This window comes from Barbus barbus (genome assembly GCF_936440315.1).
Source record: "Barbus barbus genome assembly, chromosome: 22".
NCBI lineage: Eukaryota > Metazoa > Chordata > Actinopteri > Cypriniformes > Cyprinidae > Barbus > Barbus barbus.
The window spans coordinates 26770591-26783688 of record NC_136750.1 but is presented as its reverse complement, the minus strand read 5'-3'; the positions used below and the strand labels follow the sequence as shown (position 1 = coordinate 26783688).

The following is a 13098-nucleotide window of genomic DNA, read 5'->3' as shown; positions in this document are numbered from 1 at the left end:
AGGTATGTGTGTGTGTGTGTGTGTGTGTAGAGATGCATTGTGGGTACTTGTTTGGCAGACAGGGCAGCACGTTGTCGGAGTAGCAGGTGGTTGCTGACAGGACTGTGATGGACATGGATTCACATTACACTCTACTCTGCCATGCTAGATAATAAACACACATACACACACAAAACTATGTCACAGTTGCACAAGACATGCCAGCCGGAGGGAAGGACACGAGTGAAGATCAAAGGCCAAATCTTTAAGATTTCATACATCACATGTACAGCGGTTGCAGTCGTCTGGGCTGAAAACATCACCATTGCTATAGATATTGCCATGAAAGCTGCATTCTGCAATCAGAGACATGCATAAGTTGTATTGAACTGGAACGAAACCCCTATGGACACAATCTGAGATAAGCATTTCAGATGAACCACAGCAGGTAAAAGTGTGTGTGTGTGTCTGCAAGCATATTTCCTGCCTGCATCAGATCCAATCTTATCTACAATATGAACTATAAAGATGTCTGAGAGTATTCATGAGTGACTCCAGACTGTACTAGATTTCTGATGTCTGAAAATGTGTTGTTCACAGCAATTCAATGCATTCTCGTGTAATGTGGGGTCAGTGGGGTCAATGAGGTCAGTGGGATTCTGAAATTCATGCTTCTTTCAATATATATATATATATATATATATATATATATATATATATATAATATTTTAACATGATATATATTTCTATATTGTAAATTGTTGTAGGTAATTTAATCAGACTACTTTTTGATTACTTTTAAATTACTTTTGACCAAACTTATAACTTTGATTTAAACAGGATCATTTTGTACCATATTCATATAAAAATGCAAAGAAATCAAATTTTCTACTGTATATAAACAGAACTAAGGATTCTCAAAGAAAGACTTTGAAAAAATATGTAATATTCTATTCATCAAATGAGCATGATTGAGACATTCATTATATTACAGATGCTTCAGCGCTGCTGCTATAAAAGCAAAATAAAAGTAGATACAGACATTCTGATTTGCCTCTTTTAATACCATAATTATCATATAGCATCAGTATACACTCACCTAAAGGATTATTAGGAACACCATACTAATACTGTGTTTGACCCCCTTTCGCCTTCAGAACTGCCTTAATTCTACGTGGCATTGATTCAACAAGGTGCTGAAAGCATTCTTTAGAAATGTTGGCCCATATTGATAGGATAGCATCTTGCAGTTGATGGAGATTTGTGGGATGCACATCCAGGGCACGAAGCTCCCGTTCCACCACATCCCAAAGATGCTCTATTGGGTTGAGATCTGGTGACTGTGGGGGCCATTTTAGTATAGTGAACTCATTGTCATGTTCAAGAAACCAATTTGAAATGATTCGAGCTTTGTGACATGGTGCATTGTCCTGCTGGAAGTAGCCATCAGAGGATGGGTACATGGTGGTCATAAAGGGATGGACATGGTCAGAAACAATGCTCAGGTAGGCCGTGGCATTTAAACGATGCCCAATTGGCACTAAGGGGCCTAAAGTGTGCCAAGAAAACATCCCCCACACCATTACACCACCACCACCAGCCTGCACAGTGGTAACAAGGCATGATGGATCCATGTTCTCATTCTGTTTACGCCAAATTCTGACTCTACCATCTGAATGTCTCAACAGAAATCGAGACTCATCAGACCAGGCAACATTTTTCCAGTCTTCAACCGTCCAATTTTGGTGAGCTCGTGCAAATTGTAGCCTCTTTTTCCTATTTGTAGTGGAGATGAGTGGTACCCGGTGGGGTCTTCTGCTGTTGTAGCCCATCCGCCTCAAGGTTGTGCGTGTTGTGGCTTCACAAATGCTTTGCTGCATACCTCGGTTGTAACGAGTGGTTATTTCAGTCAAAGTTGCTCTTATATCAGCTTGAATCAGTCGGCCCATTCTCCTCTGACCTCTAGCATCAACAAGGCATTTTCGCCCACAGGACTGCCGCATACTGGATGTTTTTCCCTTTTCACACCATTCTTTGTAAACCCTAGAAATGGTTGTGCGTGAAAATCCCAGTAACTGAGCAGATTGTGAAATACTCAGACCAGCCCGTCTGGCACCAACAACCATGCCACGCTCAAAATTGCTTAAATCACCTTTCTTTCCCATTCTGACATTCAGTTTGGAGTTCAGGAGATTGTCTTGACCAGGACCACACCCCTAAATGCATTGAAGCAACTGCCATGTGATTGGTTGATTAGATAATTGCATTAATGAGAAATTGAACAGGTGTTCCTAATAATCCTTTAGGTGAGTGTATATAAGTAAGATCACAATTTCAGTAAACAAGACAGAGAAAAGTAAGAGAGAGATTGTAGCTGTTGGATTATCTTCTGTTCTGAATCTGTAATCCACTCTGTCTAAACATTCACATCCAATTAGACAGAGCAAGAATGGAAAATAAATAAAAGAAAGCAAGAGAGGAGAAATAAATAACTTTTATTGCATTTACGGGTCTGTTTTACTGTGACGGGGCATTTGCACATAGGATCTGTGACACACACACACGCACATTAAATCATCACACCTTTCTGTGCCAAAAAAAAGACTAATTTAACTGAATATATCAAACTGTCCTACAACAAACCATAAAATCAAAATAGAATATGTTGATTTTATGTTTTTATACCAAGGGGTGCACCAGTGCAAATCAGTTTTGAACCTCTTAGCATCATTCAATCATTACAGATAGATGCAGACAGATTAAAGACCAGCAGATGCTTTTAATACCACTACAAACTCACATAGCCAGATTAAAAAAAAACAACCTGATCACAGGACTTTAGGGAAAACCAGTCTCTACGAAGAATAAACAAATTTGTGCAATGCGGTTCATTGTGTTCATTTGTGACGTGCATGTAATGCATGTAAATTCCCCTGATCTATGGTTTGATGACTGGCTTGCTGATTAAAGCTTAGATGGTTAATGAGTATGTATGTTGTAATTAATTATTGTGTGTTTTGATTCCTAATGCTGATGTAATGGATGTTAGATTACTCACCATTCAAGCGGTTGCACTGAACTTTCCCATGGGTGCAGTAACAGACGGTGCGGCTGTCAGGAGACCACTGGAACCCCTCATCCATCTCACGACCCTCCCACACACACTTCCGTTTCGAACACTCACACGTTTCCAGGTAGTCAACTCTCGTCTGCAGGGCCGTGTTCTACATACATGCAGAGAGTTGTTAAAACGTGTGTATAAAATCACTTGTTTGATACTTATAAAAAGTATTACAAAAAATATTTTGAATTAGCTTTTAATTTTATTTTTAATTTTTAATTTACATTTTTTGTAATTTTGTTATGTGCTTTTGGTATTTGTATTAAATTTAAAAACAAATATCTCAAAAAAGTGTTAATTTTATTTCAGTTTTAGTTTTAGTTTAATTTCAGTTAGTAATTTAAGACAAAACTCACTTACACTTAAACTTATTTAGTTGGCAAGGTAACATTTTAACATACCTGTTTGTCATCTAATATAATATATATATATATTTTTTTCAGTTAAATTTCAGTTACTTATTTTAGCACTTGAACCTATTTAATTTAGTTTTTCATCTAATATTTGCATTTTATTTTAATTTCAGCTTTATTTCAGTTGTTTATTTTTTTTTTAAATAGTTTTAGTTAACAATAATATACTTTATACAGTATGTGCTGTTGTAGTAGTAGTAGCCCTTTATTGTCACTAGTCACAAGTACCTGTGAAATTAGCCACCAACCTGTCCATACATACACAACATACATACAATATGACAAGGGGGTAGACAGGACAGGAAGACAGGGTAATTGAGGAAGAAATACAGCAAAACATGAGGAAGGAGGGGGAGAAAGAAACTAACCCCCAAACTATGCTCCCGTGGGAGTACGGTGTGAGAACAGGAAAAACACCCCAGCAACAAAAGCACATAATCAAAACAACATAGTCACACAGCTTTGCAACAGAGGAGATAATCCAGCTCCGACAAGCAGACATCTGGTTTTGCAGCCATTCTCTGCGCTGGTCACAGACCCGCTTGTCAAACTGGCGGTACAAAGTGGTGAAGGCGAGGGTCCGCAGAATGTGATACAGCAAGTTGCCATGGCGACAGCCTTGATCAGGACCCAGACAGAGTCAACAATCAGCAGGTGTCTGTGGAAGGGGGGAGGAACGCAAGAGCGTCTCACTGCAGTGCTCTTCCCGGGGTTGTTTTTTCCAACAGCGACCTTGACCGAGGCAGTGCTGGTTGAGCCGAAAGAAGATAAGATTACGATTGTTTGGTCTTGGGGCGAGTAGCCACTTTCCAATTTTCACGGCTACTCTCTTTGTCCATTCTGGTCTCCAAATCCATCAATTTTCCTTTGCAAAAGCCGTAAGCTTGTCCTTTTTTATTAGCTTTTTATATTTATACATAATATTGTAGCAAATTTTAGCTCAAAGGGGGATTGTATATAAATAATTACAATTAATTATTATTAATTTCAATGTGCACACAACTTTTATTAACTAAACACTAACGCAAACTAGTCTAACAAACATAAAATCACTCATACATGGGGAAAGGGCAAATGAGAGTTGATGGATGAAACCATCAGGAAACCAGAGAATGAAGCTATGAAAAGAGTCAGTTAACCACCTGAATAAAACCATCAGCGCCATTTATAACGGGGTCTATAGCTTATACTAAACCCTCTGTTTCGTTTAGTTAAACGTATGATACTTGCAATGCCTTTGGTCATTGAACAAGTGTCCGGATGCAGTCTCGGATGATAGTTCTGATGGTTTGAAGGTTTGGTGGTGTTGGAGTTCTTCAAGTTCTTCTGGGTTTGAAGGGTGATGAACTCCAAAAGATGTTATTCTGGCTTGTGAGTATCTTCCCAGGTAGAAAGGGAAAAAGAGCTAAGAAAGAGATCTGCTGAGATCCAAGGATCCTTGGTTGAAAGGAAAGTCAAGGCTGCTGGGTAAATGGACAAACGGACAAAGGTTCGGCTGGGTAAATGGACAAACTACTAAAGATTCTTAGGACACTAATATGTTGCATAGGTATCAACATGTAATGTTCACTCTCAATTAGATCATCCGAAGACGAATTGATAGAGACTAAACATGGTACAGCTAAAGTGATATTAACTAGTGATCTATCATAAGCATGCATAAAACGGTATACAATACACAAAAACATATACAAGAACAGTAATAATATACACAATGACCTGAAGATATGCGTGTTCAGTCAAAGAAAGGTTTTTCTTTCAATTAATTAGAGAAGAGTCCATTTTTATGGCATAATGTCTTTTTCCTAAGGGGAAATGAAGTGAGTTGCTCTGCCCGCATTCCTTTGAGCAATAAAACAAGTGTTATCAGATGGGTTGCCATGGAACCAGAGGCCTGTTCTGCCTTTCTTAGGTGTTAGATGCATTTTGGGGGAAGGGTCCACAGACCCTCATAGTTAGGTGAGGGGGCATAAGAGATTATTTGTTAAATATAACAAATAGTTTTGTGTCTGATTGGTCCAAATGCTACAACATTCTCAAAGTACTCCAAGGTATTTCAATACTGTATACCATAGCACTATCATTGTACATTTCCGTTATACAAACCCTGGTATGGTCGTGGTACACATTCACAAAAACATTGATAGTACCACAGTACTTTCTAGTCCTTTTTTTCAAGTGCAGACACACCAGCATGCCAATTGGCAATACGTTTCCAATGTACCTGTCTCTTCAGCATGTCCAGCATGGTCTTGATGTTATGCAGGTTGTTCTCCAGTTGGCCAAGCCGCACGTTTGATTCAGCAGGGGATCTTGTAGCTGATACTATGCCATCTCCACGGTCTCCCTGATCTTGCATCGTATCCAGGTCATAGATTGCATGTACAGTGGGACTGGTGGGAACGACTGTGTCTGGAAGGGAATCTGTAATAACCACAAACACACAAATGTCTGCAAAACACAGCTTAGAAAAGACAAATGCATTGTCCTGGGCTAAAAAAAAAAACATGTTTTTTTTTGGATATTTGTCCATCCATACAACCCGTATTCCGGAAATGTTGGGACATTTTTTTAAATTTGAATAAAATGAAAACTAAAAGACTTTCAAATCACATGAGCCAATATTTTATTCACAATAGAACAGAGATTACATGACAAATGTTTAAACTGAGAAAATTTTATGCACAAAATGAGCTCATTTCAAATTTGATGTCTGCTACAGGTCTCAAAATAGTTGGGACGGGGGCATGTTTGCCATGGTGTAGCATCTCCTCTTTTTTCAAAACAGTTTGAAGACATCTGGGCATCGAGGTTATGAGTTTCTGGAGTTTTGGTGTTGAAATTTGGTCCCATTCTTGCCTGATATAGGTTTCCAGCTGCTGAAGACTTTGTGGTCGTCTTTGACATATTTTTCATTTAACGATGCACAAAATGTTCTCAATAGGTGAAAGATTTGGACTGCAGGCAGGCCAGTTCAGCACCTGGACTCTTCTACTACGAAGCCATGCTGTTGTAATAGCTGCAGTATGAGGTTTTGCATTGTCCTGCTGAAATACACATCATCTGGAGGGGAGCATATGTTGCTCTAAAACCTTTATATACCTTTCAGCATTCATAGTGCCTTCCAAAACATGCAAGCTGCCCATAACGTATGCACTTATGCACCCCCATACCATCAGAGATGCTGGCTTTTGAACTGAACGCTGATAAAATGCTGGAAGGTCTCCCTCCTCTTTAGCCCGGAGGACACGGCGTCGGTGATTTCCAACAAGAATGCTGCTTCTCGACCATGTTCACATATGGCATCCTTTTTGCATGATAATTGCATGATTCCTGGGCCCTTTAGTAATGTCAATGACAGAATCATGCCAATGAGTGATGCAGTGTCGTCTGAGGGCCCAAAAACCACGGGCATCCAACAAAGGTCTTCGGCCTTGTCCCTTACGCATAGAGATTTCTCAAGTTTCTCTGAATCTTTTGATGATATTATGCACTGTAGATGATGAGATTTGCAAAGCCTTTGCAATTTGAGGTTGAGGAACGTTGTTTTTAAAGTATTCCACAATCATAAAGTGTAAAATTTCTCAGTTTAAACATTTGTTATGTTATATATGTTCTATTGTGAATAAAATATTGGCTCATGTGATTTGAAAGTCTTTTAGTTTTCATTTTAATCAAATTTAAAAAACGTCCCAACATTTCCGGAATTCGGGTTGTATTTTAAGATGTGTGATTAGTATTTAATCTATAATGCTGAAGCATAAATTCACCCTGAGTATTGGAGGGCAAAAAAGAAAACAATCTTAAATATCCCTAATAAAATAATACTACACCTCAAAAATGCACTAGCTTACATTAACCTATAGCCAAAAAGAAAACATAACAGATGAAAATATGTATATGTATGGGTCCTAACTTTACACCAGAAGAAGCTGTATGACCTAAATTCTCAGCTCTGTTGTGTATTTTTTTATGTGTATGTGTAGGTCAGATATTTAAATGTTTTTATCATTTTCATGCCTGTTACATTGTCACAGAACCACGGACGCCTCTCATATGCCCTGGTGGAGAGTTCAGCCATCTGCCAAACACCCTGAAACAATGAGAAAACACATACAATCAGTTCTGTGGCCATGAGCACAATGAACTCTGTAACCATGGTGACCCATTGCAAAGTCATGACAGTAACATCGTAAAACAGATAAGTAATGACAGCACCAGAACAATCACCTCTGTAGAATGCTTTGAAGGCACAGTTCACTCAAAAATGAAAATTTTGTCTTAATTTACTGACCACTGTGTTACTCTAAACCTGTATGATATTTTTTTCTTCTATTGAAAACAAAACAAAAATAAGATATTCTGAAGAATGTTGGTAACCACACAGTTTTTTTCTTCCATAGATGCTGTAAATACACCATCTGGTCCCAAAATGGATATTTCCCCACCATTTACACATAGCTGTTCACTTTCCTATGAGGAGTGGCATTTGTTTCAAACATGATACGATACTGCATATCTGAACTCCTGGTAGCTTCAGAAGCTGTTAAAATTAACAAAATCCCTTCTTCCAAATATCCCTGAAACTGATTCAAATATAGAATCTTATGAACAGACTACAGCGAGCAAGGCAATGTGCCTCAATTTGACCATTTCAGTGCATTTGTAGCACTCAGGTTACAAATGCATATTGTTTTGATAGAGGAAAACAAGATACAATTCTAATTTTAACATTATTTATTTTTCAGACATTGTTCTTTAAATAAAATAAGTATAAGTCTCATTGAGCCTCAATGAGAGCCCCATATCTTTGGGACTGATAAAGGGCCTTGAAAATGAAGATTTCAGAAGAAAAGTTAATTAGAATCTAAAATCATATTGCGATATCTTTAATACTTCTTGAGTTATAGGCACGCAAACTTTGGAAAAAGAATAATTGTGGAACTCAGACAGGTCTGTTCAATGCCGTTGCTTTGACACAAGGAAACGAGACACATTTCTAGTTTCAACATTATTTGTTCTTCAGACACTCCTCAAGGAGACCAACAATTGGTTTTTGACCACTGAAAATTTGTGCAATTTAACGTTTTACTCCTGGGGCCATAACTAAATTCCAATATCTCTGGAACTGAACTATATAGGGCCTTAAAAATGAAGATTCCATGACATTTAATATTTTGGCTTTCATCACTATATACGTTTATCTTTCTTCAGAAAACATATTAGCAAAATCAAAAATTTGAGCTGGGGAAGTTTCAGAAATTTGGTTGATTTGACACAGAATGACCAATAGAGTAATTCCTACACCAATTTTTTTATAGTGTAGTTATTGTGAAACACTACCAGTAGTTATTCTGAACACCCATGTGAACTTGAGGAGAACTGACTTTATAAATTTACTAAAAATCACCTTGGGATCAGTTGATTGGAAGTCAAAAAAGTGAAAAAATGGCTCATTTTTAGGTGTCCAGATACACTTGCATGTAGGTAAATATTTGTTTGTATCAGTAAACTCACATTGAACTTGCTGGCCTTTTTTCTTGCAGTGCTGGAGAAGATAACCTGCAGATCATGTGGGAAGTCCAGAGTCAGGATTTGTCCCCCTTTTTTCAGTTTGAGCACCACGGAATCCTGGCAGTCCACATACAGCACCATCTGCCTGGGCTCCAAACTCAGAGCCAACCTCACCCAACCTCTGCTTGTGAAGGGAGTCCCGCCGGGCACCTTTAGCACCTCCGGCCGCAGGCCGTCCGCTGACCTGAACTCTAGCTGCAGCCAGTTTGCTTTTGTGTTGGAGACGAGCTCCAGCAGGGGGCGCTCGTCATTCTGCAGGAAGGTAGAGGAGGTGAAGGAGATGAGGGTGGCCTCCGAGCCTCTGCTCTGACGGCCCACCAGGTGCAAACCCAGGACGCCCTGTGAGGTGTTGGAGAGGTAGTCCAAAAACGTCTGGGGTAGTTTGAGATGAGGCGAGTTGGAACGGAAACGCCAGGCCGGCGACTTTGGGTCACGACCTTTGACCTTAGATACCCCGCGGGGAGAGCGAGTGACGTCAAGAGCCTCCAAGAGGTTGATTACTAATAGAAGAAACATGTAGAATGACAGTGACATTAACAAGCCACATTCTGTGTGCCTGGTAATCATTCAGTACCATGGTATATATCAAGTGCTCTGGTATTACAATAGTATATGATGCAGCTTCATAACTGTACCAGGAAAAAGATTTTTAATTATGTTTTTTAATGTTTTTGAAAGAATTCTCTTATTATGCATTTATTTGATCAAAAAATTGTAAAAATGGTAATATTGCGAAATATTATTACAATTTAATTTTAATTTATTCCTGTGACATAAAGCTAAATTTCTGGCATCATTATCACATGATCCTTCAGAAATCATTCTAATATACAGATTTGACACATATCTCATTATAATCATTGTTGAAAATAGTTGTGCTACTTAATATTTTTGTGAAATACATGATACATTTTTGTCAGGAATAAAAAGCTCAAAAGAACAGCTCATTTAAAACAGAAATATTTTGTAACATTATAAATGTCTTTACTGTCATTTTTGATCAATTTAATGCATCAATTAAACACAATGAATGATTTCTGAAAGATCACGTGACACTGAAAACTGGAATATGGCTGCTGAGAATCCCACTTTATATCAAAGGAATAAATTACATTTTAATATATATTCAAATAGGAAACCATTATTTTATTTCACAATAATATTTCAAAATATTACTGTTTTTATTGTATCCAATAAATGCAGCTGGTGAGCATAAGAGATTTCTTTCCAAAAATATTAAAACAATCTCAATTATTCCAACCTGTTAACTGGTAGTGAATCTGCTATAATTACAGAAGAAACGGTACAAAATGTAAAGGTTTTTGACAGTTTATAAGCATGCAAATAGTTATATGTGAGGGGAAAAACCCTGCAGAGCAATGATGGTGAGTGAGCAAAATGCTCTTAATGACTTCCTTTTTCCTGTTAGATCTTTACTGTTCCAAAGCTCCCTGGACAACACAGCTCTAAACATGCACAAACACACACTCTTAATCAATATCTCAGGTATTTCTGTATAAAATCAGACTGAATTGATAAGAGATAGGAACTAAAAAGACTAGACAGAGACAGAAAGACAAGATAGAAAACAAAGGTTATGATGGTTCTTCAATTCAATTCAAGAAAAAAAAAAAAAAAACAGCTGGCAAGCAGAAACATACCTGCACTGGGCAAATCAAAAACTGCAGATAAAGAGGCAAACAGAGCCATTGATAACAGAGAGAGAAGTGCTTTTTTTTTTTTTTACTTAGCTATGGTTTGAGTGCAGCACTGTCTCCTGAAGACAGATAAATCTAAAATCAGAATCAAAATCTCTCTTTGGGAACATACTTGATGTTAGTCAAAATAATTTGGAAATAAAGCACATTTTTTGATGCAAAAGGTTAGGAAGTTGGTGTGTAATCATAATTGTGAGTAAATATTTAATTTCTATTTATTATTCTAATTCAAAATATGTTTATTGAGGGGTACAGTTAGTCTGTGATAATTATAATGCTAAATTATAATTATTATTTTTTTTGTTATTATAATGCAATTTGGTTTTCAATTTATGGGTGGGATTAGTTTGTAATCTTAATTATAAGTAATTCATTAATTAGGAATTTTAGCATTTTTAGATATTAATCTAATGCAAAAAGTTTTCTTTTAGGGGTGGGATTAGTTTGTAATAATCATAAAAAGCTTTAGAACAATAGAAGTTCTAATTTAGATGCTTCTAACTAGCTATATTTTTAGGGACAAATTGTTAAGAAGTTATAAAAAAAAAAAAACTTGAATGTACACATTTAAGGTATGAGTTTAGGAATAGGCTATTTATAAGAGTCATATGTCATCACTTTCCTTTTTCATTAAAAAAATAATAAATAAATAAACAAACAAACAAACTTAAACAGTCCTGCTTTGACAAGTTAGTGATTTTTAAAAGTATAAATATTCAATGTAGTCCCTAAATCAATATTAATAAATACTTGTATTTATTTAGTGTGTGTTTCTTTGGCATGTCTAATTCAGCGCAGCAGTGATAGAATGTAGCGGCGGCACACATCAATGAAACAATGTATCATGTGTTTGATTGACAGCTGCTCTCACCGGTCTCGGTCGCGTCCTGATGAGTTTGAACACAGTCAAAAACATTCCAAAGAACAAGCAAACTCAGGAAGAGACCTCCAACTAAAGCCTTCAGCTCCATTCTCACCAGCCAGACCAATTTAGTCCTGCATCAAATCTTCAGAGGGAAAATAACGTTTTCATTATTCAGAGAAAACGTGAAGAAGAAAATTATTGTCAAGATTAAAATACATTAAAAGAAAAAAAAATCAATACATGAAGCGAGATCTCGGATGAAGAGCTGGATGAGTCCTCTAGTCTGGTCTCGTATGACAGCGACCCTCAGACATGAAACATCTGGACTTGTTTTCGGTTGTTTGGCTGGGGGGTTCGAGCTTTTCCTGTCGCCTCCAAACAAAACAAGGCAAACTTTCCTTCTTTTCCGTGCTCCGCGAGTGAAATGAACGCAGTAAATGTGACAGTCGGAGGAGACTGCTGCTCTCTCCTGTGGTCGGTGTTTCTCTGCTCCTTTACCCCTGATCCTCCTCCTCTGCAGCCAATAGACAAAAACTAGACTTTCAGTTGAACATTTCCGGTTTTCTGGGCTGCTAGAACGCCTCAAGTCCTCAGCTTTTAGTGAAGAACAACACCGTTTAATTAACACATAATGTATAATAATAGGTTATACAAACATTGTGGAATGCTCAACAGATCATGTGCATTCAAAAACAATTAAATACGAATTATGACAATATGTGATATCATAAAGGTAATAAAAATGAAAATATATGTGAAGTAATATGCATTTGAACTTACTCTTACAGTATTTTCTAGTAGTTTCAGTACCATAGTATTTATCAGTGCTTACAGAAAAATGGTATTCAAAGGCAAAAGAGGCAAAAACAAACAAACAAAAATAACAATGAATTTATATAAACGAACAATCTTTCTATTCCATGAAATCTTGATTATGTATGAGCTGATTGGTCAGTAAAAGGAATAGTTTCTTCAGGATTCATATTTGCCATAAGCAATTGAAGTTAAAAACAGCTCAATGATGGATTTGTTTCTTACAAACATAGATTTTCACCTCCCAAGATGTTAACTGATGGACTGTGGATTATTGTGATGTTTTTATCAGCTGTTTGGACTCTCATTCTGACGGCACCCATTCACTGCAGAGCATCCATTGGTGAGCAAGTGATGTAATGCTACATTTCTCCAAATCTGTTCAGATGAAGAAACAAACTCATCTACATCTTGGATTTTTTTTATATAACTTGATTACCAAGTCTTTTTTCTTTTTCTTTTTTTTTTACTTTCCCACTCTCAATTTAGAGGGGGAAAAAACATTTATATTGGTGTTTTTGTGTGCAAGTATGATTTAGTTTTATAAAGTATGTCATTGTTGTAAAATACCACTGATGTCTTATTGGTTTAAACGAGGACACTATTTCAGCCTCC

The 13098-nt window shown here is 37.1% G+C and overlaps 1 protein-coding gene across 2 annotated transcripts in view; it reads right to left on the bottom strand.

Moving 5' to 3' along the window:
* Positions 1 to 12186, bottom strand: part of kcp (kielin cysteine rich BMP regulator) — a 55871-nt gene extending 43685 nt beyond the window's left edge. For both annotated transcript variants that reach the window (XM_079447041.1, XM_079447042.1), the window contains exons 1-8: positions 11911 to 12186; positions 11677 to 11812; positions 9031 to 9587; positions 7534 to 7606; positions 5738 to 5937; positions 3038 to 3203; positions 259 to 335; positions 48 to 144 (exon numbers count right to left, since the gene is read on the bottom strand). In XM_079447041.1, the coding sequence (XP_079303167.1) occupies positions 48 to 144; positions 259 to 335; positions 3038 to 3203; positions 5738 to 5937; positions 7534 to 7606; positions 9031 to 9587; positions 11677 to 11776 (1270 nt within the window). In that variant the 5' untranslated portion in view covers positions 11777 to 11812; positions 11911 to 12186. The remainder of the gene's footprint in view (positions 1 to 47; positions 145 to 258; positions 336 to 3037; positions 3204 to 5737; positions 5938 to 7533; positions 7607 to 9030; positions 9588 to 11676; positions 11813 to 11910) is intronic.
* Between the last annotated feature and the right edge of the window lie 912 nt (positions 12187 to 13098).